Source organism: Cinclus cinclus, chromosome 21 (assembly GCF_963662255.1).
Source record: "Cinclus cinclus chromosome 21, bCinCin1.1, whole genome shotgun sequence".
NCBI lineage: Eukaryota > Metazoa > Chordata > Aves > Passeriformes > Cinclidae > Cinclus > Cinclus cinclus.
The window spans coordinates 10,217,281-10,243,964 of NC_085066.1; the positions used below are offsets into that span (position 1 = coordinate 10,217,281).

At 58.4% G+C, this 26,684-nt stretch overlaps 2 protein-coding genes across 2 annotated transcripts; one reads left to right on the forward strand and one right to left on the reverse strand.

The window, feature by feature from the left end:
* The first annotated feature begins 472 nt into the window (after positions 1 to 472).
* On the forward strand, positions 473 to 18,479 carry COL18A1 (collagen type XVIII alpha 1 chain). The gene is made up of 42 exons (XM_062506663.1): positions 473 to 1,571; positions 5,936 to 6,480; positions 9,132 to 9,212; positions 9,304 to 9,363; positions 9,545 to 9,683; positions 9,783 to 9,886; positions 9,972 to 9,998; positions 10,090 to 10,260; positions 10,358 to 10,384; positions 10,477 to 10,539; positions 10,633 to 10,719; positions 10,866 to 10,919; positions 10,998 to 11,147; positions 11,269 to 11,331; positions 11,508 to 11,552; positions 12,472 to 12,612; positions 12,694 to 12,756; positions 12,869 to 12,895; positions 12,978 to 13,022; positions 13,144 to 13,206; positions 13,559 to 13,594; positions 13,665 to 13,754; positions 13,893 to 13,922; positions 14,032 to 14,058; positions 14,217 to 14,279; positions 14,422 to 14,496; positions 14,589 to 14,624; positions 14,743 to 14,796; positions 15,000 to 15,065; positions 15,232 to 15,303; positions 15,498 to 15,531; positions 15,662 to 15,724; positions 15,811 to 15,854; positions 15,949 to 16,071; positions 16,167 to 16,311; positions 16,469 to 16,542; positions 16,622 to 16,750; positions 16,926 to 16,961; positions 17,251 to 17,511; positions 17,595 to 17,792; positions 18,068 to 18,183; positions 18,266 to 18,479. The coding sequence occupies exons 1-42, from the start codon at positions 563 to 565 to the stop codon at positions 18,477 to 18,479; spliced, it is 4,950 nt and encodes a 1,649-aa protein (XP_062362647.1). The 5' UTR covers positions 473 to 562.
* Positions 18,480 to 19,112: 633 nt separating this feature from the next.
* SLC19A1 (solute carrier family 19 member 1) lies at positions 19,113 to 25,108 on the reverse strand. Its single transcript, XM_062506712.1, has 6 exons — positions 25,023 to 25,108; positions 22,298 to 22,597; positions 20,865 to 21,612; positions 20,415 to 20,607; positions 20,201 to 20,342; positions 19,113 to 20,101 (listed from the first exon to the last, which is right to left on the reverse strand). Exons 2-6 carry the CDS (start codon positions 22,508 to 22,510, stop codon positions 19,913 to 19,915), a joined length of 1,485 nt encoding a protein of 494 aa, XP_062362696.1. The 5' UTR covers positions 22,511 to 22,597; positions 25,023 to 25,108; the 3' UTR covers positions 19,113 to 19,912.
* Between the last annotated feature and the right edge of the window lie 1,576 nt (positions 25,109 to 26,684).

Here is a 26,684-nt window from a genome sequence, read left to right on the forward strand (position 1 = left end):
AATATTGGAAATGCTTTCTGGGATTTGTTTCCCTCCTCGTTCAGTTTTGCTCTGAGATGATAACCTTTACCCGAGGCCTGAAGTGGAGTGTCCCACCAAAGCTGGGCATCCATGAGGACCATGTCCATGCACAGCCCCACCATGTACAGCTCCGGATGCTGCTGATTTAACCGGAGCCACCGAGCAGGGAGAGAGGATTTAGGATTTCATGGGCAGGAAGAAGTTAAACATCTGGGAGCTGTTGCTGGGACTGGCAGTAGGGTGCGTCTGAAGGCTGGCTTGGCTCCCGGAGGTTTTGGGGTCTCAGGTGAGTCCCCAGGTCGGCGGTGGGGTCCCCGGGGGGCCCTGCCGGCAGCGGAAGGCTGGCGCTGGGGAGAGGAGGGCTCGGCTCCTCCCCCTGCTCCGCTCCGATTTGAAGGGTCGAGTGCCGGAGCTGGGGAGGAGAGAGCAATGTAAGTGAGAGTCTGGCCGGGGCAGAGGTCCTGGCTCTTACCTCCTCTCCTTCCTCCAGCCTCTCCACTCCGCTCTCGGGAGCAACAAGGGAGCTCTTTTTCCCTTTTCAATGGCCCCGCCTCGCTTGGGGTTTCTGATCCTCCTGGCTTGCTGCTTCTCCCTCTCCGAGTCACAACTCCTGGACTGGGTTTGGGACAGCATGAAGACGACAGGAAGCCCAGCAGCACCTAGCAAGGGAATCTCAGCGTTTGAGCCACCAACCTCGGCAGCAGCTCCAGCTCCCAGCCCGTCCCCAGTGATGTGGGTTGGCGAGGGTGCAGGGAATGTCACCACCCCACAGCGGCAGGAGCCAGATCCTGCTACAGCAGTGCCTGTGGGTGAGGGAACCACAGCCAAAACCACGGAGCAGTGGGACAGGAGTGCCACTGGGCTGCTGCAGAGCACGGCAGGGCCAAGCATCTCTCCTTCCCACAGCATGTCACCTGCCCTGGGTCAGCAGGTGGCCAGCAGCCCCAGTAATGAGCTCCAGCTCCTGGGAACAGGGACCCCCAAGGACCGTCAACTCCTGGGGTCAGAAACCTCTAAGGACCCCCAGCTCCTGTGGTCAGAGACCACTGAAGACCACCAGCTCTTGGGGTCAGGTACTACTGAGGACCTGCAGCTTCTGAGGATGAGGACCACCAAAGAACCCGAGTTCCTGGGATCAGTGACCCCCAAGGAGCTCCTGGAGTCAGCTACTACTGAGGACCTGCAGCTGCTGGGGTTGGGCACCGCTGAGGACCCACAGCTCCTAGGGATGATGAGTACCACATACCGGCAGCTCCTGGTGACAGGGCACACCAAGGACCCTCAGCTCCTAAGGACAGGGACCACCGAGGACCCACAGCTCCTGGGATGGGGGACCACTGAGAATCTGCAGGTCGTGGCAGTGAGGAGCACCGAGGAGACACAGCTCTTGAGGACAATGACCACTGAGAGTTCAAAGCTCCTGGGGGACACTGAGAATCCACAGCTCCTGAGGACAGTGACCGCCAAGAACCTAGAGCTCCTGGGGGCAGGAACTCCTCCAGCAATTGAGACACAGGTGTCCTTGCAGAGACCAGCGGGTCCCCGGACAGGTAGTGCCCCTTTTCCTTTCTCACCAGGTACCCATGAGCGGGCAGTGCCATTCCAGGACCCCTCTACGCAATCTCCCCATCACCTCCATGGAGCATCACTGAACCTATGGCATAGCACCGGCCATCCGGGACTGGCTCTAGCTAGCAGGAACGGGAGCCAGCGCCCTCCTTGGCCTGACCAGAGGGTGGATAAGGGTGTGGATCCTCCTGCTGCCGATAACTCCCTCCCTATGGACTTCGATTTACTAACCGCTACCCTGCGGCTCTACAGGAGTGGCGGCACAGGGCTCGCATCCTTCTTTCCAGGACTGATGCCAGTAGCTGGCCGTTGCCAGCCCATCCCGACCCACCTGCCCGTCTGCAGTGTGTTGGGCACCAGCCATGTCCGATTGCCAAATTACCTCCAGCACGGCAGCGAGGAGGAAATTCTGGCAGCTTTGCATGAGTGGGGGGGGCTGCTTAAGTCGCGGTGCCATCGCTACCTGGAGTGGTTCCTCTGCCTGCTGCTGCTCCCTGGCTGTACCCCCTCGGTCCCCATAACCCCCCCGCCGTGCCAGGGTTTTTGTGAGGCCGTCAGAGACCTGTGTTGGACTCATTTGGCTGGTGGGCGCCTGCCTCTGCCTTGCGATGTTCTCCCTGAGGAGCATGAAGGGGTTTCTTGTGTCTTTATTAATGCTTCTGCAGGTAATGTGGTGACATCCCTGTACATGTCCCCCCTTCCCCAGGCTCCCCCAGGCAGTGGGGGATGCTTCTGCCTTGTGCCCATGGAATGCTGCTGAATCCAAAATTGCTTTCCATCCAGCCTTGGCTTTTCCAAACAGAACTGGCAGATTTTGGGTCCCTCCACAAGGCCCAGCATCGCTACCAGTGAATCACCGGGGCCAGCGCAGGGGATTCTCCTCAAGTGCTGGCATTAAGGGCCAGTTTCCAGGTGCCATGGGACTTTGGGGTGTCCGTCCTGGCTGGGATCAGAGCACTTGGAGTGCTGGCAGCTCCCTGCAGGAGCAAGGACCCAGCCCCTGTGACCACCCAGACTCAGCACCATGGGGGAGAGGAGGTTTCAAGGTGACCCTCAGCCATGCCCGCCCGCTGCCCTTTCCTGGAGCAGCCCTTTGGGGTTAATGATTCACCCGATGGCGGCTAATGTTTGATCCCCGATGCTTGGAAATGTGGGAGAGGTTACTTCACCCCCAGCCCCATCATTCGGTGGCTGTGACCTTCCAGGGACCCAGACAAGGCAGGGGGGTGAGAGACAGGAGCGGGGAGTGACTGGTGCTTGGAGAAATGCAGTTAGGATGAAAGCTGGAGCTTCCCCCGCCTGCCGAAGTCTGTGAATGAGGCTGTGTACCCTCCTCCCCCCCCCTTCCCCCCCACCCCTATGCCCTCCGGGTATGACCGGGAGGAATGCCGAGACTGGGGGCTGGCGAACCAGGGTCGAACACAGGCTCCCCTCGGTGTCAAAGAGGCTCTGTTCATGGGGGGATGCACTGGGATCATGGGGATGCTCTCAGAGGAGGTGCATTCCCATGTGGGACCTCACTGCGGTTGCTTGGATGGGCAGTGTTGGGAATGAGTGGTGAATGTGGGGGCTGTGGTGCACCCCACGGATGTGCTGCTGTGGGCTGGGGTGTCCCCTGAATCCCACTCTGGCAGCCTGGGCTCAGGCCCAGGTCATGACAGGAGGGGAAGGTTGCTTGGAGCACCCTGGGGATGTTTCCAATGGCACAATCACTGTGTCCAGAGACATCCCCACAGCCATGCTGTGCCAGCACCAAACCCACTGCAGTCCCCACAATCCATCTCCATGTTCCGTGGTGGGTTCTGTGTTTGCCACAGGGATGATGGGCTGTGATATTTGGGCTCCGGATGCCCTTTGAAAAAAGCAGGTGTGGCCTGAATGCCCTGGGGATGAGAAGGGGCACTTGGTTTATGTAGGGGAGCAGACATTTGAAGAGGTCTTCCCTTACCCCTCTGCTCCCCAGTCCCCATCCAGCCTGTGCCACGCAGGAAAAAAGTCCATTTCCTCTGGGAAGTGCTAGCACCCAGCTCCCACCCGGGACTCGGGGCTAGTGGCATGTTTGAGGAGGAGGGAAACTCCCAGAGCCGGCTTCAGCTCCAAGGGGAGAATGGCTGCAAATTGCCCTGCTAACAAAAGCTTCTTTCAGTGTGTCCCCAGTCACCCTGGGCCCTGGGAGGGACACAATGACTTGTCTGGCTGCAGTAATTGCAGCACTGTCTCTTACACCCATGAGGACCTCCAGGAGGAAGCTCTGGTTTCCTTTTTCCTTAAACCTGCTGTGAATTTGGCTCCCTCCAACCCCAGATAAACACAATCCCTGCAACCTGGCATTTGCAGTTGGAACCTGCTTGTGGAGTTCTGAGCATGGGTGACTCAAGAGTGGATGACAGGCTGAGAGTCTGGGGGAGGCCCACTTACCCCATTAGTTTTAGTGTAGGGATGTGCATATCTAGGAGTGTAAGGGTGCTGGACTCCAGGATCCAGAGGTTCTCCTCTAAGCAGACTGGGGATGTCCCATGGGGAAGCCTGATCCCAGTGCAGGGCAGATGAAGGGGCTAGAACTGGGAGAAGACTGGGAAGGAGATTTTCTCCTAGCCAGGTGCTCGATTTTGGAGTGCCAGGGTTGGGAGGGACTGGGGGCTTCGGGAGCAGGGTGGACACAGAGCAATTTCAGAGCCAGAGTTTCAGAGGATCGGTGTGTGTGGCTATGGCAGAGCAAAATTTTGCTCCCACCTTTAGTTGGTGGCACTTCTTATGTCCCCACTGCTGGGTCCCTGTCATGGGGCTGGCGCTGTGGCATTGAGGCTTGGCATCAGGGAAGCCTGGGAATGCTCCATGTCTCCCGGATTTTGGAAGAGGCGCCCAGATTTTCATCACCATCCCAAAAGACATATTTTCCTTTTGGGCTGGGAAAGGCTGGGCTGATTTTTTCTTTTTCTTTTTTTCTTTTTTCTTTTTTCTTTTTTCTTTTTTATTTTTTCTTTTTTCTTTTTTCTTTTTTCTTTTTCTCTTTTTTCTTCTTTATTTTTTCTTTTTTTCTTCTTTATTTTTTCTTTTTTTCTTCTTTCTTTTTTTTCTTTTTTCTTTTTTCTTTTTTCTTTTTTTCTTTTTTCTTTTTTCTTTTTTCTTTTTTCTTTTTTCTTTTTTCTTTTTTTCTTTTTCTCTTTCTCTTTCTCTTTCTCTTTCTCTTTCTCTTCTCTTTTCTTTAGAGCTTTGGAGGATGATGCCTGGCTCCAGAGCTGGGTGGAGGTTCCTGGCTGATCCTCCTGGGTTCAGCCTGGGATACCTCAGGATACACCTCTGATTCCCCCCACTCCCCACAGCTCACATGAAAATCAGGGATGGAACTGGTGACACTAAATTGTGTCAGCTCCCACTCCTAGTTCAGGATGAAGCCGAAATTTAGCACTTAGTATCCATTCCCAGTGCAAATCCCTCAGCAGTTTCAGAGCCAGGATGGTTTGGTTTCCTCCCTCCCAGGAAAGGAGAGGTTAAAAAGCCTCTCCTTTGGAACTGGCACTGGCCCCAAGCAGTTGACATAGGAGAGGAGGAATCCAGCGCCCGGTGTGTGGGCGATGAGGATGTGCTGGCTGCCAGAACAACGGGAGCTGGCAGACACGGTGCTGGCTCGCCCTCACCAGATGTTCAGCTGTGCCGGGTAGCAGAGACAGTCTCCAGCAGAACTTCCCCAATTCCCTAATTCTCAACAGGAGTTGGGAAAGGAGGTGACCTCCAAATTGAGAGCATCTGGGAAGCTGAGCTGGCTTGAGCTGCATTCTCAGGGTGTTGCGAGGGGATGGCTCTGATTTATTCCCAGCTGGGGTGACCGTAGGATCTTGTCCTGGGATGACACGAGGGGTCACTGTGATCTCAGAATGAGTATGGATGCAACATGCTTCCCTTGGGGGTCCATGGTGGTTCAGCACCCTGGTGCTCCAGAAGCATCTCCCTACCATGGGCAAGACCCTTTTGGTTTTATCCCATCTCAGGGAATCTGAGCAACCTGGTCTAGTGGATTCTGCTCCTGCTCATGGCAGGGGGAAATTGGAATGAGATGGTCTTTAAGGTGCCTTCCCACCCAAGTCAGGCTGTGATTCTGTGTTGTCCCAGCTGTGACTGGAGGGCCAGCAGCTGAGAATGGGGGGCATTTTGGGAGGCACATCCGAATGATGTGGTGGGAGCAGCTCAAGGTCACTGACTTGGCCAATGCACAAATCTTGGGGCAGGTGAGTGAAGGGAGCCACTGAAGGATAGTGTATTTGGGAGGCACAGGCAGGGGTGCCCTTGCTGAGTGACCATCCTTGCCTGGCTGGTTGAGACCATGCCCTATCCTTTTTCCTCACAGAGAGCCTGAGTGCCGAGGTCAGCCTGCTGGAGCTGATCGGGGACCCACCAACGGAGGAGATCCACAGAATTTATGGCCCCGACAACAACCCTGGCTATGTCTTCGGTCCCAATGCCAACACGGGCCAAGTGGCCCGGTATCACCTGCCAAGCCCTTTCTACCGGGACTTCTCGCTGCTCTTTCACATCCAACCCACCACACCCCGGGCCGGTGTGCTCTTTGCCATCACAGACTCCTTGCAGAGCATCATCTATGTGGGTGTCAAGCTCTCGGAGCTGCAGGCAGGCCAGCAGCAGATCATCTTCTACTACACGGAGCCCGGCTCGCCCAGCTCCTACCCGGCCGCCACCTTCACTGTGCCCACCCTGCTCAACCAGTGGACGCGCTTCGCCATCAGTGTGGAGGAGGAGGAAGTTATCCTCTACTTGGACTGTGAGGAGCATGAGCGTGTACGCTTTGAGCGCTCCCCGGATGAGATGGAGCTGGAAGAAGGCTCCGGGCTCTTTGTTGCTCAGGCTGGAGGGGCTGACCCAGATAAATACCAGGTAAGAGCTTGGGTCACCCCAAGGAGCATCTCCCAGAAGCCTGGGGAGATGTGACACTGCCCATGCCCAGAAGACAACCAACTCCATGTGTGTCCCTGGGGAAGGGGACACCTGAATGGAGGGGAAAGTGACTTGAGATGCCACTGATTTATTGTCTTGGGGCTCACTAAGGCAAAGCTCTCAACCCAGGCTGGCAGGAGGACATGGGTTTGCCATGCAGCTCCCACCATTGCCTTTTCCCAGCAAACATATGGAGCCTCTTAAGATCTCCCCATTCCTAAAAGCACTCAGCTCCTTTAGTGGAGAAGCTGGTTTGTCTGGGAAAATGCCTCTCTTGCATGGAAAAAATGCTTGGGCTGGAGCATATCTTTGCCAGCTGATGTTGGTCAGTATCTCCAGGAAGACTTTGGAGAGTGAGGAAGGATGTGATAGTTCAGCCCATACTTTGAGCTGGACTTGTATTCTAGATAAGGGTTGTGGAAAGTGTGAGGAAAATGTCCAGCTGACATGGAAATCCCCTGCAGGATTTGAGGAAAGGAATGTCTAGGCTTATCCTGGGCTGAGCAGGATTTGCCCAGCAACAGAGCCTCTGCTGAGGGGAGTAATGTTTCTCCTGTGGAGTTCTGCAAAGCATGTTTCTGAGCTTAAATGTCATCCTGACTTTACTGCCGCATTCCCCTTGGAATTGCTTTGGGCAGGGGAAGCTCCCCCAGGAAGGGGTTAATAATTGATGGGCTACAGACTTGTTTGCACTAGGATTTGAGCTGATCCTTTGAAGAGCAATTCTTTGCTCTTGAAGAGCAATTTCTTTGCTCTTGAACGTGCTGGGAGGGCCAGCTCATGGCTGTGGAGAAGTTCCTCTCCCCAGCTGGAGGGGTATAGCACCATATGGAAGGCACAGCAACAGCCTGAAACAGAGCAGACCCTTTTAGCAGGTGATGCTCCCAGCCTTGCCAACTCCCGATCCCACTGCCCGCCCCCGGCTTTCCCTGAGGAATAGCTGGCCATGGAGAGCAGGAGGCCTTGGCTGGGTGAGAGAGGAGCGACATCTGACTGCCTCGTGGTGTTTCCATCACTGTCCAGCCCTGCTTTGCCTTATCTGGAACTAATGGGGCATCAAGCAGATTAAAGCCTGGCCCTGGGTCAAGCCTCAGGATGAACTTGCTGGGAGGCAGCTAGAGGGGTGTCCTGGCACTTCTGCTCCTTCCATAGTCTCCTTTGTGGCTGTGGCAGGAGACCTGGAGGGGCAAAGCCTGCCAGTGATGCAGAAGCCCCTGGGACAGCAGCTCTCAAGGGAGCAAATGGGGTCTCAGCTGGGGCAGGAGGGTTCATTTACAGCTGGATGTGGAACTTGGGGACATGGTTTAACGGGGGACATGGCAGCGCTAATGGTTGGACTCCATAGTCCTAGAGGGCTTTTCCAGCCCTAAGGATTCCATGATTCTATGGATTTGCTGTAAGATCTGTGGTGCTGCTGCTTTCTTTATCAGAGCAAAGAGGCTGCAAAGGGCCCCTATCACCATCTCTTGTGGGACTGCCTTGCTTCAGGGCTTGGAACTGGCTTGTTTCCCATGCCTCTGGAAAGCCCCAGGTTTCAGCCTTGCAGCCCTTGCCCAGCACCACCAGCATGGCTTGGCAAGCCATGTGCCAGAGTTGGCACCACATGGGATGAGCAGAGGTAGTGGCCAGGACCTGGCCAGACACCCAGCAGAGCATTTACAAGGATTTTTTGGCTGTGCTCATTGTTTTTCCTCTCCCGAGGGCTCCCTGGCCACAGCCAACTGCCCTGCCCCACGCAAGGACAGCTGGCAGGTTCTGCAGCCCACATGTTGTACTTCCTGGGATAATCTGCACTTCCTTACTATTTATTTGTGTTTTGCAAGCATCGTGTGCATCCAGGCCACTTGTTTATACATGAAACCACCACAAATCCCTTCCTAAGGATGCTGCCTCCAGGCAAACCCCCATAGCATCCTGGCCTCAGCAGGAGAGGGGGTATGGGTACCAGCCAGAACCTCAGATCTCCCACTGCAAGCGGGGTCACTCAACACATCCCAGAGCTCAGCCTGGGTCCTTCTGCAGGGTGGGACACAGGGATGGTGTCAGGATGAGCGTCTGCCAAGCTGGGATGCTGCCCATCCGTCTCATCTCAGTGGGGAGGAGCAGGGGACCATGCTGAGAAGCAAGATCAGAGAGAGGAGATATCTCCCCCTTGGTGTCTCTTCTTTGGGCAAGACACCTAAAATAATATTTGTGCTGGCCTGAAAGCACAGTGCACCACTTCCAAGCAAGGAAACGTGATGGGCTTAGGAAAATAAGGATCAGGGCAGTCACAGTTCAGCCAGGCTGACTGTGACATAATATGAATGAATCAGAAGTAGATTAAGTTATATAATAAATATATTATAAATATATTGTTCATATATAATTTAAAAATTATATCAATTTAAAAATGGTATCAGTTCCTCTCACAAGCAAATGCCTCTGCATTTGGGTGGTGACCTCTTCCAGCTGCCCACAGTGCTGACAGCAGATCTCATCCATCCTTTTTCTCCCACTCCACTCGGATGTGGTGGCTGAGTGTCACAGCCAGTCACATCACAGCAGGGTGGCTTGTCTGTGTCCCCCGCCCATCCGTGGTCTCCTTCCAGGGAGTGATTGCAGATTTGAAGCTCCGAGGGGACCCACGGGCGGCTGAGCGCCAGTGCGAGGAAGAGGAGGATGATGCAGAGGTGAGTGCTGGCAGCACAGCCGGCAGGGCTCGGGGGTGCCCCCGCCGTGCACCTAGCTCAGCCCTTACCCCTTTTACCTGGGCAAACACAGGTCTCCGGGGATTTTGGCAGCGGGATGGAAGGTGGACAGCAGCCCTCTGGCAAGGTCGAGGTGAGTTGCTGCCCGCAGGTGTTGCACTCAGGGCAAGACCCCAAAATTTGAGTGATGAGGAGGGCTGAGTGCCCTGCATGGCTGAAGTCATGGGATGCTTGATAGTGTCCCAGCATCTGTCCCTCACAGGAAGGCACTGAGGGGTGAGTGGTGCCATGGTGTCCCCTTGTTGTTGGCCCAGGCTGTCCCAGGGCTGGTGGATGCTGTCCCCGTGACCTCACCCCCTGTGGCTGGGGGCAGTGGCCCGAGGAGTGGCGGGGGGTCCCTGCAGCAGGCTGAGAGGACCAGGGCGGAGGAGACACTGCGGGTCTCCACGGGAGGTAATTCCAGCAGCTTTCCCTTTCCCCAGGGCACACAAGGGGGGGACATGGTGGTGTGGCCATCCCCAAACATGGCTGGGTCCATTTCCTTTTCTACAGGCACCAGCTGGAAAGGCGAAAAGGGGGAGAAGGGGGAGCGTGGCATGAAAGGGGACTCAGGCACTGGTGGCATCATAGGGCCAGGCAGTGTCAAGGGTCAAAAGGTGGGTGAGAGCTGGTCCCTGTGGGCTCAAGGGTGCCAGTGACATGTTTGTGTTCGACACACACCTCTCTGTTTCTGATCCTCAGGGGGAGAAAGGAGACCTGGGCATCAAGGTGAGCATTGCAGGGGGAGCTGGCACAGAGCCATGCCCTAGCTGGGCTGCCACCTCAGGGACCTGCCACCCATCCCCATCTCCCTCCCCAGGGCAGTGCTGGATTTGGCTACCCTGGCTCTAAGGGCCAAAAAGGAGAACCAGGTGACCCTGGACCCCCTGGGACCCTCTCTCGGCATGCTGATGGCTCAGTGGTGAAGCAGGTCACCGGCCCCCCAGGGCCACCAGGGAAGGACGGAGCCCCTGGCAGGGATGGCGAGCCTGTGAGCCAATTCCCCACATACTCCCCACACAGAGTGTCCCCTGTTCCCCCATCATACCCACCTGCACACTGACCTGTCCCCTCTCTGCCATCCCTAGGGAGATCCTGGCGAGGACGGCAAACCCGTAAGTGGGGTCGAGGGGGTGGCAGGGTGATGGGGGACAGCCACTCCCTTGCTTTGCCCAACTTGCTGATCCTGCACTGCTCTCCTTTTCAGGGTGAAATGGGGCCCCCAGGGTTCCCTGGGATGCCAGGGGAGCCAGGCCTGAAGGGGGAGAAGGTGAGTGCCAGTGCTGGGGGGCAGAACATGCCCCCCCCCCCCCCACCCTTAGCTCAGCTGCACCCCCAAACCATGCTCTCTTCTTTGTGCCAGGGTGACCCAGGTGTGGGGCCGAGGGGACCCCCTGGACCACCTGGCCCTCCAGGACTGCCAGCACCCTCCTCCAAGAATGACAAGCTGGTGGGTCACAGGGATTTGAGGGATGGGGGGGCGGTCCATCAAGCCATAGAGGTGAAAGTGTTGCCACCAGCCCCTGGGCAAGCCCCAGTGCCACCGTGTCAGGGCCCACAGTGCCTGACATCCCCCTTGTGCTTCTTCTCCCCCAGACCTTCATTGACATGGAGGGCTCTGGCTTTGGCAGTGACCTGGAGAGCCTGCGGGTGAGTGGGGCGGAATGCCTGACATGCCAGCTGGGAGTGGGGGACACCCTCAGCCATGGCCCCCCATGTCTCTTTTAGGGTCCACGAGGGCCACCTGGTCCCCCAGGGCCACCTGGCGTGCCTGGTTTGCCAGGGGAGCCGGGACGGTTTGGGATGAACCGCACGGACCTGCCAGGACCACCAGGGTTGCCGGGCAGGGATGGGATCCCTGGGCCCTTGGGTCCAGTGGTAGGTCTATGGGGTGGCCATGGGGACCCATCCCAGGGCCACTCTGTGGTGGTGGGGGGCTCGGTGCCCACCAGCCCTGCGGGGTTTTCCTGTGCTGAAACCAACTCCTGGGATCTTACAGGGTCCTCAGGGTCCTTCAGGAAGAGACGGGGAGGCCGGGCAGCCAGGGCCCAAAGGCGAGCGGGTGAGTGTACCCTGTCCCATGTGCCCCAGGAACATGTCACAGCTGTCCCACAGGGCAGCTGGCACCCGTGGCACATCTCTGGGAGGCCCAGTTCCTGGGCTGGGGAGCACCATTCTGCCCCTGCCGGGAGCTGGGCAGCTCCTTCATGCCCTCTTCTTCCTCCTCCTCCTTCCCAGGGCGATGTGGGTGACCTCGGCCTCCCTGGCCTGCCGGGACCCAAGGTACTGTGCCTGGTGTGGGGATTTTTGAGTTCTCCATTGCAGACTGGGCACAGGGATGTTGCCTGGGGGAGCCATCTTGCACAGGAATGGAGAGGGGGTGTAGCTATTTGTGTTCCTCCCAGTTCAGTGCCAGAGGTCAAAGGTGCATGGAGCTGCTGACCCCACAAAGGATGCTCACCGGGATCCTGCCACCCTGCCTTGGCTTTGCTCCAGGCACTGCCACATCAGGAAGTGGGCAGGAAAACCAAAGGCAGTGTTTCAAGACACAGAGGAGACTTTGCGTGGGGGGTGCCCACACCTCACTGGAAAACATCCCAGCTTCTGTGCATCACTATCTCCTGCCTGCTTGCTCCAGCTTCTTTCCACCCTGCATCCCAAAGGGTGGAAGTAAAAGCTTGCTGGGAGTGCCTTAGAGCTGGGATGCTGCCCCTTGGGACGACCATCCACTGCAGCCTGAGCTGGGGACAAAAACCTCAAAAATTAAGGTTTCTTAACCTTAATTCTAATTTCCTACACTTCTGCAGTACCCAGAGGGCAGATGGGGTGGCAGCAGGTGTAAGGTCCAATCCTGTTGCTTCCAGACACATTGCAATTCCAGGAATGCCTGTGAGCATTCCTTCATGGCACTGAGCTCAGCTACAGCGCTGTAGCCAGCTCCACGTGCAAAAACATTCCCATTCGTGATTTTAGACGAGCCTCTTGTGGCCACTGTGGACATTACATGGGGAGCTGGTGGGATGAAGGGTGCCCGAGCTGGGCAGTGCCTCCTCCCACAAAGCCCCAAGACGGGAGCATCAGGGAGAGTATCCATGTCGTGTCCCAGAGGGGATCTGGGAGGGGATGCTCGGCCTCCTGCTTGCAGGCTCCAGGCAGCAACCACTTCCACCTTCCATCTGTCCCCTTCTTGTCCCCTTTGCAGGGCAGCAAAGGAGAAATGGGACCAGCAGGACCCCCAGGAGAAATGGGTTTAGCTGGCCTTCCTGGGCCCATCGGACCCCAAGGGCAGCCAGGGCCCCCCGGCCCCCCAGGACCACCAGGGCCAGGCTACGAGGCTGGATTTGTGAGTGGTCACTGCAGTGATAGGGTGGGATGAGCTGGAGCCAGGGACAGACACAGCTCAGCCCCTTCTCCCTGCATTTAGAGTGACATGGAGGGCTCGGGGCTGCCATTCACCCCTGGACCACCTGGACCTGAAGGACCACAGGTAGGGCTGTTCCTGCCCTTTCCCTCCTCTCCATCCTGCACTCCCTGGGGTATTCCCTGCCATCACATCCTCTGCTATCACCCAGTGCTCATGGTACCCTTCTTGCTTGCAGGGTGTGCCGGGACTGCCAGGGGTGAAGGTGAGGAATCCTTCCAACCTGCTCCTGCCTCCATCCATGTAGGGTGCCTGTAGGGATGCCTCTGACACCTCTTTCCTTGCAGGGACAGGTCGGCAGCCCTGGACAGCCTGGCTTGCCAGGACCAAAGGTAGGATCCCTGGGAGACTGGGATGGCTTTGTGGCAGCAGCTGAGTGTGCAGGGCAGTGGGCAGGACCCCTGTGCTCCCCAGCCTGGGGCTGCATCCTGCCCTTTCCCACTCCCATTGCAGGGAGATGCTGGCATGCCTGGTGTGGATGGCCGCCCTGGCCTGGAGGGCTTCCCTGGACCACAGGTAGGAGCCTCAGCCCCCCCAGGTCCAGAAGACCTTCCCACTCCAAGCAGGGCACCCTTGATTGCAGCAGTTCCATCCCCAGCAGCTGAAATTCCCCCTCCCTGCTGTGGGACCTGGCTTACCGTGTGCCAGGGGTGCCCACACTCCTTAGGATCCTGTCCCCCCTACCTTGCTGCCCCACTGGCCATCACCTCCACCCAAAATCATCACAGCCTGGCTCTTTTCCTGGAGCTGGAAGCAGAGGTGGGGTTGCCTGAAGGATTTTTTTGAGCCAGAGGTAGGAGTGGGTCTGCACTGGTGAGCCAGGGTCTTTCTCCATATTGTAATCTCTCCCTCCTGCTCCTCTTTGCAGGGACCCAAAGGTGACAAAGGCAGCACCGGTGAGAAGGTAGGTGCCACTAGGCTGGGGATGGGGACCAGCCAGTGGTAGCCATGAGCTGATGGCTTGTGTCTTCCAGGGAGAGCGAGGCCAAGATGGAGTGGGGCTGCCTGGCCTGCCTGGACCACCTGGTCCCCCTGGACAGATCATCACTGTCTCCAGTGAAGATGTAAGTGGTGGCACCTGCCTTCAGCACAGGGCAGGGGAAGGGGTATTCCAGCAGCTATCATGAGGGAGATCTGGCCAACAGCTCTGACCCTCAGAGCCAAGATCAGGGGGAAAAACCTCATTTTGTTTCTTTTTGCAGAAGTCCTTGGTGGCTTTTCCTGGTCCAGAGGTAGGTGCTCTCCTGCCACCTGTGCCCATCCCTCAACAGTACCAGGAAAGCACCCTATTTTTGGAAAGAGGAGGTTTGTTCTTAGGAGCATCTCTGCTTCTCTCTGCAGGGCAGACCAGGCCATGCTGGCTTCCCGGTGAGTCAGTGCCACATCTCGGGACTATGGGTTGGCCCTGGTGACAGCTGTGGTTGCCAGTCCTGCTGTATTTTCCTGCAGTGGTGGTGGTGGAAGGGGAGTTTGGGGCCTGTCTTTGGTGGATTGGAAATGATATGGGCTCTGTGTCATTCCCACAGGGTCCAGTGGGACCAAAAGGAGACCAGGGGTCAACTGGTCTCCAGGGTGCCCCAGGGCTGAAGGTAACTGCTCCAGGCCACCTGCACCCCATGGGGTGATCACATTCCTGGTCCCACATTCTACCTGGCCACCAGGTGACACCAGCCCTGTCACGGGAGGGAGCCTGATTCCTCCGTGTCCCTCCCACCTCCTCTTCTCTTGCAGGGGGAGAAGGGGGAGCCTGGCGTCATCATCAGCCCCGACGGGACTGTGGTCACTGCCAAGATGAAAGGAGAAAAGGTGAGTTCCTGGCAGGAATGGGGGCACATCCCCATGGGACAAGTGCCAGGTGGTCCCAGTGGTGATACCCTCTCCCTCTCCATTGTTTGCAGGGGGAGCCGGGGCTGCGGGGCCCGATGGGACCATCGGTAAGTCACCATTACCATCCTCCTCCTTGTGTCCCCATGGGGAGGGATGGGAATGATCCTAGGCAGAGGGGGTACCCCCATACTGAGCACCCTCATCCTCATCTTCTCTCCCTTCCAGGGTCCCCCAGGACGAGCAGGGATGAAGGGAGAGATCGGCTTTCCAGGCAGACCTGTAAGACCTGCTCCTGGTTTGTTTGTGTCCATCGCCTCCACTGCATCCCCCTCCCCATTTGAATGTCCTACACCCACAGCCTGCCGTGTCCCTGAGAGATGGGACTCTGCCAGGGTGTCAGGGGCGACACTAGGAGCACCAGATGTGACAGTAGGGGCTGGCAGGTGGACGGGGATGAGGCTCTCTGTGCTGCTTATCCACAGGGACGTCCTGGCATGAATGGGCTGAAGGGTGAGAAGGGTGACCCCGCAGACATGCTGGACTCACGGGTGAGCACTGCTGTGACCCCCCAGCTGCTGGCCCTGGAAGGCAGGCCAAGAGTTTTCCTGAGGACCCTAATCCCTTAAGCAAAGGGCATGTCTCCTCTCAGGGGCTGGTTGTCCCCCTCCATGGTCTGCTTTGCAGGACCTTGACAAATCTTCTCACCCCACACAGGGCCCCCCAGGCCCCCCAGGACCCCCTGGGCCCCCTGGGCCACCTGGCAGCATAGTCTACAACAATGGCAATGTGAGTATCCCCACGGTCACCATGATGAATATGCTGGTGACTGGGCCCCCAGTGTCCCCTGCCTGCCTGGAGGGCCCTGAGGATGCTCTGGTGACATCCTGGCTGGGGCTGGCATGTGGGACTGTAACCAGCATTAGTGGGGGGTCCCCGAGGATGATGCTGTCTCTGCAGCCCCTTCCATTGCATCCCCACAGACCTTCAGCGACTCCAGCCATCCAACATTCCCCGGTAAGGGGGTGTCCCTCTCCCAGCCCTCTCTGGGCATTTTGGGGAACCTCAGCAAAGCAGGGCTGAGGAGAAACCCCCTTCCTCCCTTAGAGCTGCAGCTCTGAGATAGCATCTCTGCTGCTCCCCACAGGTTTCCACCAGTTCCCAGGACAAAAGGGAGAGAAAGGTGACACTGGACCCCCAGGACCCCCAGGTAGGTGACTGGTCCCTGCTAGGATAGGCAGGCAGGGAGTGGCTCATGCCTATCCCAGCTCCTCTCTCCTCCTGTCCTCTCCACAGGCCAGTTCCCCTATGACACAAGTCACTTCAGTACCAGCCTGCGGGTAAGCCCTTTGCACTCTGGCGGCTGGAACCCAGCATGATTTGGGGTACCCAGTGCGCCTCACCTGCTCACCCTAAGGCTCTGCCATTCCACAGGGTAACAAGGGGGATGCAGGTCCCAAGGGTGAGAAGGGTGAGCCGGGCAGCATCCCACTCTATGGTCCTGGAGTCTCTGGGCTTCCAGGGCCTCCAGGGCCCCAGGGATACCCTGGACTGCCTGTGAGTACCTCATGGGATGGGGAGTGAAGGGGGGTGCAGTGCAGGCAGCATCCCTGGGGGCTTTGCTCCAACAGATGTTCTCTCCCACTGCCTAGGGTCCCAAGGGGGACAGTATTGTTGGGCCACCGGGGCCTCCAGGACCTCAGGGTCCTCCTGGGATCGGATACGAGGGGCGGCAAGGCCCCCCTGGCCCTCCTGGTCCACCCGGGCCACCCTCCTTCCCAGGTCCCCACAGACAAGGTGAGTACCTGCTCTACTGCATCCCTCCCTGCAGCCCTGCATCCCTCCCTGCCACCCCAAGCATCCCTGCTCATATCCCATGCATCCCTCCTTGCAGCTCTGCATTCCTCCCGGTACTGCATCTTTATCCATGTCACTCTCCTTCCTTTCCCCACAGCTGTTAGCATCCCTGGACCCCCAGGACCACCGGGACCCCCTGGACCACCAGGCACTAGCAGGATGTCCTTGGGGGTGAGTCGGGGCTCTGGGCAGGGCTTGCCCGTGTTGCAGGCAGCTGATCCCTGAGCCCCACCCTGGGCTATGCCCACAGTTCCGGGCTGTGCCCACATACCAGGCGATGCTGAGCACCGAGCAGGAGCTGCCTGAGGGTAGCCTCATCTTCCTGACTGACCGGCAGGAGCTCTACATCCGCCTGCGAGGGGGTTTCCGCAGGGTGCTGGTGAGTGGGGGGTACCGGAGGGCACCCAGCCAAGGCTGCACTGCCCAGCCTGAGGGGAGCACAGACTGCCCCACCCTGGGGCTTGGTGGTGACTCCTGGTGATGCTCGGGGTCCCCCCGTGCGTGATGAAGAGGAGAGGGGGGCAGCTGGGATCTGATGTGCCATGCCCTTGCAGCTGGAGGAGCACAACCTGATCCCCAGTTCAGCTCTGGTGAGTCCTCTGTTCCCCGTGCATGTCTTCATCCCTATCCTCCTTCCCAGTCTCATCCCTATCCTCCATTCTCATCTATCCTCATCTAGCCTCATCCCATCCCCAGCCATCTCTATCAATCAACAATCAACTTCATCCCCATCTCCATTCATCCCCAACCAAATCAGTCCCCGTCCCCAACCATTTCCATCCCCATCCAACCCCAACCATCCCATCCATCCCAAGCATTCTCCATCCCCATCCCCACCTAGTGCACCATGCCCCCCTCATGCCATGTCCCCCTCCCCAGGACAACGAGGTGTACGACAAGCCACCCACCCTCCACTACGCCGGCCCCCAGCCCCGTGGGCCCCTGCACCCGCTCCGCAACCACGTCCCCCCGGCCACCGCCCGTCCCTGGCGTGGGGACGAGGTGGTGGCCAACCAGCACCGCCTGCCTGAGCAGCCCCTGCTCCACCACCAGCAAGAGCTCATCAATGGCTACTACATCCACCGCAGACCAGACCCTGCTCCCCTGGCCGCCCACGTGCACCAGGACTTCCAGCCTGCAGTGAGTGCCACGTGCTGGCCAAGGGGAGCTGATGGGGGCGGCCAAAGCTGTGTCCCTCAAGCCCCATTGTTGCGTCTTGGCAGCTTCACCTGGTGGCCCTAAACACCCCGCTGAGCGGCAGCATGCGCGGCATCCGGGGCGCCGACTTCCAGTGCTTCCAGCAAGCCCGGCAGGTCGGGCTGGCTGGCACCTTCCGCGCCTTCCTGTCCTCGCGCCTGCAGGATCTCTACAGCATTGTGCGCAGAGCTGACCGTGCTGCCGTCCCCATCGTCAACCTCCAGGTATGTGTGTCCCCATCCCCTTCCCGACACTTCTGAGCTCCAAGGGATCACAGAATAGGATCACATAGTCATCATGGTTGGAAAAGATCTCTTTAAGATCATTGAGCCCAACTGTTAACCCAGCACCACCAAAGTCTGGAATGCAGAGCAAAGCCCCCATCCATCATGAAGCATCCCCTTCGCAGAGGCTGCTGGGGCTTGGAGCTTCTGGGATGCTTTTGGGGTGCAGGCAGGGTTATGCCCCTCCTTCTCCATTTTCCCACCCTTCCCACCAGGATGAAGTGCTCTTCAATAACTGGGAAGCCCTTTTCACGGGCAGTGGGGCCCCGCTGCGAGCCAGCACCCGCATCCTCTCCTTCGATGGCCGGGATGTCCTGCGGGATGCAGGATGGTGAGTGCAGGACTGAGTGATGGGCAAATGGGGTTTGGAGCATGGCAGGGCAGCAGCAGCCCCCCACTTTTAACTCTTCCAGGCCGCAGAAGAGTGTCTGGCATGGCTCGGATGCCAAGGGCCGACGCCTGCCTGAAAGCTACTGCGAGACATGGCGGACAGAGGAGCGTGCAGTCACCGGTCAGGCTTCCTCCCTGGCCTCTGGAAAACTCCTGGAGCAGGTGGCCAGCAGCTGCCAGCACACCTTCATCGTCCTTTGCATTGAGAACAGCTTCATGACCTCCACCAAAAAGTGATTCCCACCCTGGTGCCCCCCGAGTCCCCCCATGTACCTGGGGAGGGTCGGGCCAGCCTGCACCCTGGCACCCCTGGGCCCCTCAGCCCCCTCCACACGCCTGCTCTCACCCCGCAGGGTTTCCTTCTCCCACAGACCTGAAGCCAAAGAGTATTGCCATGGCCCCTGCCCTGGGTTGGCAGGGGCTCAGGTCCCACCCGGGGCAGGGCAGCCAGGGGCTGGTGGCCATCCTCCTCTTCCTCATCTAACTCCTAATATTTAACCACTTCAGCTTGTTCCCCTCCCTGCTCAGATGTTCTTTTTGGGGTGGCTGGGTAGGAGGATGATTGGCCGGGAGATTTCAGTGCTGCCAGGCGGGCTGTCCCCACCAAAAGCCTGCGGAGTGTCTCTCATCAGCCGCACCGGCCCCACACTGTCCTCACCAAGAGCTGGGGTTGTACCCAAATCCCTGCTGCTGAGGCCAAGGGGTCTTCTCCAGCCAAGACCCCAGCATCCCACCCAAGGGACTGTCCCGTGGCAATGCTGGGGCTCTCCCAGATGGTCTCCATCCTCCCTAGATAAGGACCATCCCATCATCATCCTCACCTCCACCTCCCAGCCAGCAGAGCTCTGGTGGGGGTCCTGTCTCCCCCATCCCATCCATGCACCCTGGGGTCCTCTGGCTGTGCCCCCACAGCCCAAGTACAGCTACGGCCAGCCCAGCACAGGCACTGGGGTGACAAGGTGGCCCCATGGCATGGCCAGCTGTGCCTTTGCACGTGTTTCTCTGTGTGTGCATGTTGAGCATGTGTGGTACCAAGGGCAGGCACTGCCATCCCCCCTCCCCATGCCACCTTTGCTGGGCTTGAATGGTGAAGGCACAGCAAAGCTGGTTGGAATTTGTGTGGGCAAATCCAAGGTGCTAAAAAAAAAAAAAAAAAAAAACAAAAGGAAAAAGGAGAAATTTGTAACTAGCTTTTTTTGTTATTGTATGGAAATTATTACCATAAAAGCTGTGCGAGTCACACGGTCTCTATTTCTTACAGTCTACTGTATTTTGTGTAATTAATGCAATTTAAAGCCTGTGGATCTTTATATTATTTTTTTTGTTGTTGTCAGTTGTGTCCTATAAACCATTTTCTAAAGGCACTGAATAAAGAAACATCCTCTTGTAGCCTGGCATGGTGCCATGATGGGGATGCAGTGGGATGGGGTCCCCATCCATACCCCTACGTGGCACACAGTGGCAGCACCATGAGGATCCTGCCCCCTCTCTGTGCCTGGGGATGAGGAAGGTGTGCGGCCCTGTCCTCATGGAGCACAAAACTTGTCCCAAGGGTTACATCCTGGACAGAACAGCACCCAGGACCAGCAGTGAGACAGGACACCAAATGCATGGTGGCGATGACAACGCTCACTTCGGGAGCCAAGAGCCACGTGTCGTAGTGCCAGTGCTCAGGCTTGCACAATGCCCCCCTCTGGGCTTTTCTCCTGCGCTGGAATCGCCACTGGGAGCTGGCACGGCTTCTTGGCCAAGGCCAGCTCCACTGACTGCCTGCGGTGGCTGTGCTGGACACCCACTCTGGCGGCTGCCAGCAGGTACACCACGGCCAGCAGCGTGAAGTAGCCAAAATACACATAAAACTGCAGAAGAGGAAAAGGGGAGAACTGCACTTGGAGCCCTCCCTTCATCCCAGACCATTCAGGGACCACCTCCATCCCAGGTGCCCCCCCCATCCCTACCTGGGGATGCACGGATAAGCCCAAGCCCATCTTGTCAGCCACGATGATGGTGATGATGGTCTTCAGCACGGTGGCAAAGAAGGTGTTGACCCCAAACACCAGAGCGCAGAGCTCTTTGGAGAGGGAGGTAGCAATCTGGAAACTGGGGAAAATGGGAGCACTGGTGAACCCCTGGCATTGACCCGACTACCAGGGTGGGAGGAGCACCACGCACATGGCAATGGGCACCAGGAACTGGTGGGAGCCACGGAAGAGGATGTAGGCAACATAGCACAGCCAGATATTGGTGGTGGAGTTCATGAGCAGGAGCAATCCCGCCTGGAATGCTGTCACCACTCCAATCACCAGCTCTGACCACAGTGTCCAGCGGATCTTCACGTAGCCAGCAGCAAAAGAAGCGACAGCTCCTGAGGAGGGATGAAAAATGCTGTGAGCACCTGAAGGATCCCCCTGCCCTAACTAGGTACCTAGGCTGCGACCCATCCCAGTGATCATCACGTCATCCCCAATGCCAAACCACCAAAAAATCCCTAAGGACCACCATTCATAAGGGGTGCAGCAGGAAAGCAGTTGCCCCCTGCCTTTCTGGTGTCCCCAGGCAGAGGAGGCAGCAGGATGTATGTGTCCCCCCACACCCCCAGTGTCCCCATCCCAGGCACGTTACCCAGCAGGGTGGAAGCAGCATCTACGCCTCCATTGTATACACGGCGATTGTCTGTGGTGGGAGAGATATCGTTCCAGAGGATGTGTGCATAGTACAGCATCAGGTAGTATCCAGCCGAGTTGAAGACCCACCACAAGGACCAGAGGCGGAGCTGGGGCTGCCTGGCCAGTGCCCCCAGCTCCCGCAGCATACGGCACAGCACCATGTCCCGCCAGCCCTCTGTCCCACCCCCGTCATCCCCCCCAGCCATCCTGTCCAGCTCGGTGGGCACAGCGGTATTGCCGGCCTCCTGAGGCCGGTTGAAGAAGAGGCTGCGCCGGGGCCGCTCGAGGAAGAGGGTGAGGATGAGGCCAAAGCTGACGAAGCCCAAGGAGATGTAGTTGAGGGTGAGGAAGGAGACGCTGCCTGAGGTGACACAGAGCTGGCCCAGCACGGAGCTGGTGAAGACCCCCAGGAGCACAGCGGAGCGGGAATAACTGGCCATCCGCTGGTAGCGGGATGGGGTGACCAGGGAGAAGATGTAGGAGGAGTAGGCGATGCGGGCAGCCATGGTGATGCCGTAGAAGAACTCCATCAGCTGCATGGCCAGGACAGATGTGCCCAGCACCAGCAGCAGCCAGATGGAGATGTGGCTGAGGCTCTGCAGCACCAGCACGGGCTTGTAGCGCAGGTAGTCTGTCAGCAGGAAGATGGGCACCAGCATGGCCATGTAAGAGTAGGACAGCACCGGCGTGATCATGTTGGTCACCTGCCATAAGGGCAAAGAGGGGCTGAGCCACACATCCCTGGGGATGCCCCCCAAGATGCAGACAGCGTGGGCACTGGCTGCTGACCCCCATGGCAGCACCTCCTCTGGGAGGAATGTGACCAGCAGCATGCTCGGCTAGGGGTCTGGCTGAACCTCGGCCCCTTCCTGTGCCAGGAACTCAGTGTTCCCACAGGCACAGCAGCTGGCTGGGATCGGGGCCAGCATCCCTTGGGTGGGAGAGGATGACATTGTGGCCCCTCCTTGTCTAACCCCATCGTTGCCAGAGGCCTGGCAGTGCACCATGCCATGATGGAAAAGTCTCCCCAGTGGGTTGGGGCATGGCTTCTCCCAGTCCAGCACCCTCCCACCATCCCACAGGCTGCTCAGGTGGGCAGGGGTCAAACACTGCTCCTAAAATCAGTCGCCAGCCTGGGCACGAGGTTTTATGTCAGGGCAAGTTGAGCCTGGGAGTCAGGGGGACAGCATGACCTCACAGCCAAGTGAGACAGGGCGTAAACACACATCACCGCACCTCCCCTGCCCAGAAAGCACCACCACGAGTCACCACACACTGCAAGGACATGACACCTCTGTGCCCCCCAGAAGCATGGAGGGATGCTCTGGGCACTCCCAGGATGGTGACCATGGCCATAAACGGGGACACCAGCATGGGGGACCAGCTCACCTCTGCCTTTGTGAAGTTCTTGTTGGCCCCTAGCAGATAGGGGGTGATGAAGCTCTCCCCGGGCCGGATCTGTGTCATGAACCCATAGAAGCAGAGGTAGAAGACTTGTAGCTTCCAGCGCTGGTCTGGAGTCGTCTCCGACACCGTCTTTTTGGCACCATCACTGCTGGGCATGGCTCTGCAGCAGGGCAGTGGCATTATCCCGGGAGCCATCAGCTACACAGGCTCTGCTGGACCCACGCAGCCCCTCTCTGTCCGCAGGCGCTCTTGGACGCATGGAAAACCAGGGCGCTGCAATTTCTGTGGAAAAAGCAGCATTTGGCACCGGCTCAAAATTCCTCCAGAATCGCAAGGCAAATAAATACCACTACTTTCTCCCCAGGATATGTTCTGGGAAGAAGAAAAGCAGCCATGCACCTCACTGTGCAGAAGCAGGGGGAGTAATTTCAGGCGGCATTTGTACATCATGTGCATCCGGAGCCTGGATGCATGGAGCATCTGGATCCACAGTGGGGCATCCTCAGCTCCCATCACCTCCTTCTCCTCCCTTTTAAGACTCAGTGGGGTTTTGCCGCTTCCTGGAGCAACGCTTCCCTCTCAGCTTCAGAGGCAGAGGGATGCTCCGGAGGTGATGGCACAGGAATATGCTGGCTGCAGAAATGAGTTAATGTGCACACCGGGCATGGGGCCGCCCATGTCCCGTGTTACTCAGTAGCTGGGTGGCTGGCAGGACCTCAGCTGAGCCACAGGCAAGCAACTGCCCCTTGGCTTTTCACGGTGGGACACAATGCCCAGCCTAGGGAGAACGCAAGATGCCATGAGGTTCACAGTCCAGAGGGGGATTAAAAGCTCAGATCCTGAGGTTTGGCTGCAGGAAAGCTGGCAGTGCTAGACCTGATTACCAGTCACGGGATGAGGGCAGGGACAGGAGAAGGCCTGGACAGGGTGTCCTCCTAGTGCTCCCCACTCCCACAAGAAGTCACTGAGGTGACTTTTCATGCTATGAAATTCCACATATGCCAATAGACGTCATGGGAGCAAGGTCTAGAAACCTGATTACACTGATAACCACAGAACAACTAATCACAGTCATTAAAAAGTGAGTTAATGGTCTCAGTCTGTGTCCCACTGAATTCTGTATGGTAGGAATTGGGGGATAATGCCCCACTGCTGCCAGATAACACAGGACAAATGGGGACACATACGAGCACCAGTGGTGGCAGAGGAAAGCTGGTGGTGACCTAAACCTATAGGAAGCCAAGTGCCCATTTGCCCCAGTGAGGACCCACCACTCGAGCAGCATTCCTGTGGGATTTCAGCACTGGTGCCTGAGCATTACCAAAACACTCGTGTGCCAGAGCTCATGGCTGGGCAAAGCACCTCCAACTCCTAAACAGATGCCCGGGGACCAAAGCAAGCGCTCACTCCCTCGCTGCCCAGTGAGCCTGTCCAGCAATGGCGGGAGCACTGCCCCCCTGCTGTGGCAGGAAGGGCAAGGGTCAAGGAGCAAGGGCTAACCCCCACCAAACACCCACCCCAGCACCGTGCTGGGGCCACTGCCAGCTGCGAGTGCCTGGACTCTGCCCCATTGCCCAAAGGCCAACGGGCCAACCAGGAAGGGACAATTGGGGTACACTTGAATACAAACTAGAGAATCCTGGGAGAGGCACATATACTTTTCGTGCCTAAAGCCTGTCCCTCCATGAAACAATGACTGAGCTGTGCATGATAGGCTCCTCAGTCCCCACAGCCCTCCTGTCCCCAGGCTGGGCCGTGGATGTCACCTGCAGCAGCTGCTTGCCCCCATGTGCACCATGACCCCTATGGGATGTTTGCCACCCTCTTGCTCCTCATTTCCTGCCATGTCCATCCAGGAGGGATACACACACGCATCCCTGGCCCACAGGAAACCATCCACACTAAATCCAGGACACAGCTGAATCCACCAAGCTGCTCCATTCCTAGGAGTACTGGCCCCTAACTCCCAGCATGTGTGTTCCCACACACAAAGGGACTCCAGACCAGAACCCACCTGACTGCGCCTAATTCCCCTTCTCCCGAACATCCATAGAGCTGCTCTGCTCGAAGCGAGTGGGCACGAATCCCAGGGAATGCTCCATCCTTCATCCCTGGTGCAAGCCAGGGAGTGGAGGGATGAGGGAGCAGAGCCGGTCCATTATCACCGTGTAAACCTGTTTATCACCGGGTTATCAGGGTGTGACCTCAGCACAGATCACTGTCTCACGGCTCTCAGCCCGGGGTCACAGGTGACACTACCCGCAGAGCCAGGGCCACCGTGGTGCAGAAGGGACAGCCCTGGGGGTCGGGGAAATGCCCTCCCCCCAGCCGCGTGTCGGTGACATACAAGTGACGCCGCCAAGGTACCATGTATTTTGTGGGGAGCTGATACGCCGAATGGGGCGCGGGAGTCCCTGGAGCACCTTCCCTAAAACAAGGGCACCCTCGCCCACCGTGCGTGCATCTCTTTGCTTCCCACCGCCCAGCACCAAAGGATGGGCACTGCGGGTGGTGTTGGGTGCATTTGGCAGAGGAGGGCGTTGGGGGGGCCCGCGGCACCCGCTCACCCTGAAATAGGGGCGGGGGGAAACAACACAGCACCCAGCACACATCCCCAGCACCCGGGGGAAACAACATCGCCGGCATCCCAGAGAACCCCGCTGGGCAGGCCACCGCGCCGGCGACACCCGCGCCTCGCACCTCGTACCTGGTGGGCGGCAGGCATGGGCGCTGCGGGCCGGGGCACGGCGGGGATCCGGGACTCCCCACTGCCACCCCACCCCGATCCGCGGCGATCCCGGAGCAGCGGCAGCAGCGGCAGGAGGAGGAAGAGAAGGAGAAGGATGTAGGGGTACCTCGGGAAATGTAGTCGCGCCGCACGTGCGGGGCGGCGCGGGGACTACAAACCCCACAGTGCAGCGGGCGGGAGGAAAGGGAAGAGGAGCAGGAACAGGAAAAGTCCGGGCGCCTCTGGGACGGAGGTGCGCCGGCACCTGCGTGTCCCATACGGGGACAAATCCCCTTCCGAAAGCATCGGCAGGGCGTGAAGGACCCCGTCTCCCACTGCCCTCAGCCGGGGTCACTCCTCGCCCATCTGCCGTGACCTCCGGGCTCGGGCCCTGGGGGCGCTGCCCCCGCCTTGGCTCCCTTCGCTGATTTATGATACCCATGGCTGTTTGGATTGATTTATGCACCCCGTTTGTTTCCTGGGGGTGGATTTGTTCCAGTCTGCGCTGTGCCGCATCCCAGAGGGTCCCGAACAGTTGCCCACTGTGCTCCAAGCAGAGCTTCGGAAAGTTCTCATCCCGCCGCCCAGCCTGGCAGCAGCCCTTATGGGGTGAGTCCGGCCACCAGGACCAGGAGGGGCTGGAGCATGGCCATGCACTTCTCCCGGAGGGAAGAGCATCCCTAGAGGAGGAGGAGGAGCCCCCCGAGAATCGGGCCCCGGAGCTGGTGCCCCATCTACCGGGAGATGACGCATCTTCCGAGCGCATCTTCTAGGGTATCTTCTCCCCCCGCCTTTTCCCCCTCCGTCTTTTCCCCCTCCCCCTTTTCCTAGCGCTCACCCTGCCAGAAGCAAATGTAAGCTGACAGGGCTCGGCTATTCCGCTGAAATATTTATATGTTCCCGCCTGGAAGTGCGGCAGCAGGATTCCAGACGTCCGAGGACTGTCACACACACACACACACACACCCGCCCCACCCAATCCAGCCTGTAAGGTACAGGCAGCCCTGGATATTCCCACCCAGAGGCTTTCAGCCCCACTGAGTCCCCCAGGTGGTCCTGGGGAGGGTGACCAGACCAGAGCAGACGTGTCCGCCACCTCCCTGTCTCCACCCTGTCTGTCCCGCGGACAGGTGGCACCTGTCTGTCCATCTCCTATGGCCAGGATGGTGGCAGGGGCATGTCCCTCCCTTAAACGCAGCCGGGTTCGGGTGCAGGAGCTCCGCAGGGTGTGGGTCCGGGGCGATGCTGGGCACCTGGGCAATGCCAGCCCCTTGGGGCAGAGCCACCCTGGGGCAGAGTCACCTGGGACTGTCCCCGACCACCGCAGGGCAGCGGCAGGGGCTGGATAGGGGCAGGAGCAGGGGCTGTAGTAGGGCGAGAACAGTGAAGGGAGAGGGGCAAGAATAGTGCCTGAGTAGAGGGAAAAGCAGGAGCTAGGACGGGATGAGCCGGTGTAAGGACAGGGACAGGGGCAGGGGCTGTATTAGGGAGAAGACAGGAGGGCTGGGGTAGAAGCAGGGGTTTGAGGAGGAGATGGGGCAGGGGAGGAGCCGGTGTAAAGACAGGAGCAGGGATAGGGACTGGGTCTGGGACGGGAAGGGACGGGGCAGGGGCAGGAAGTCGGGGGGCCGGGCAGAACCG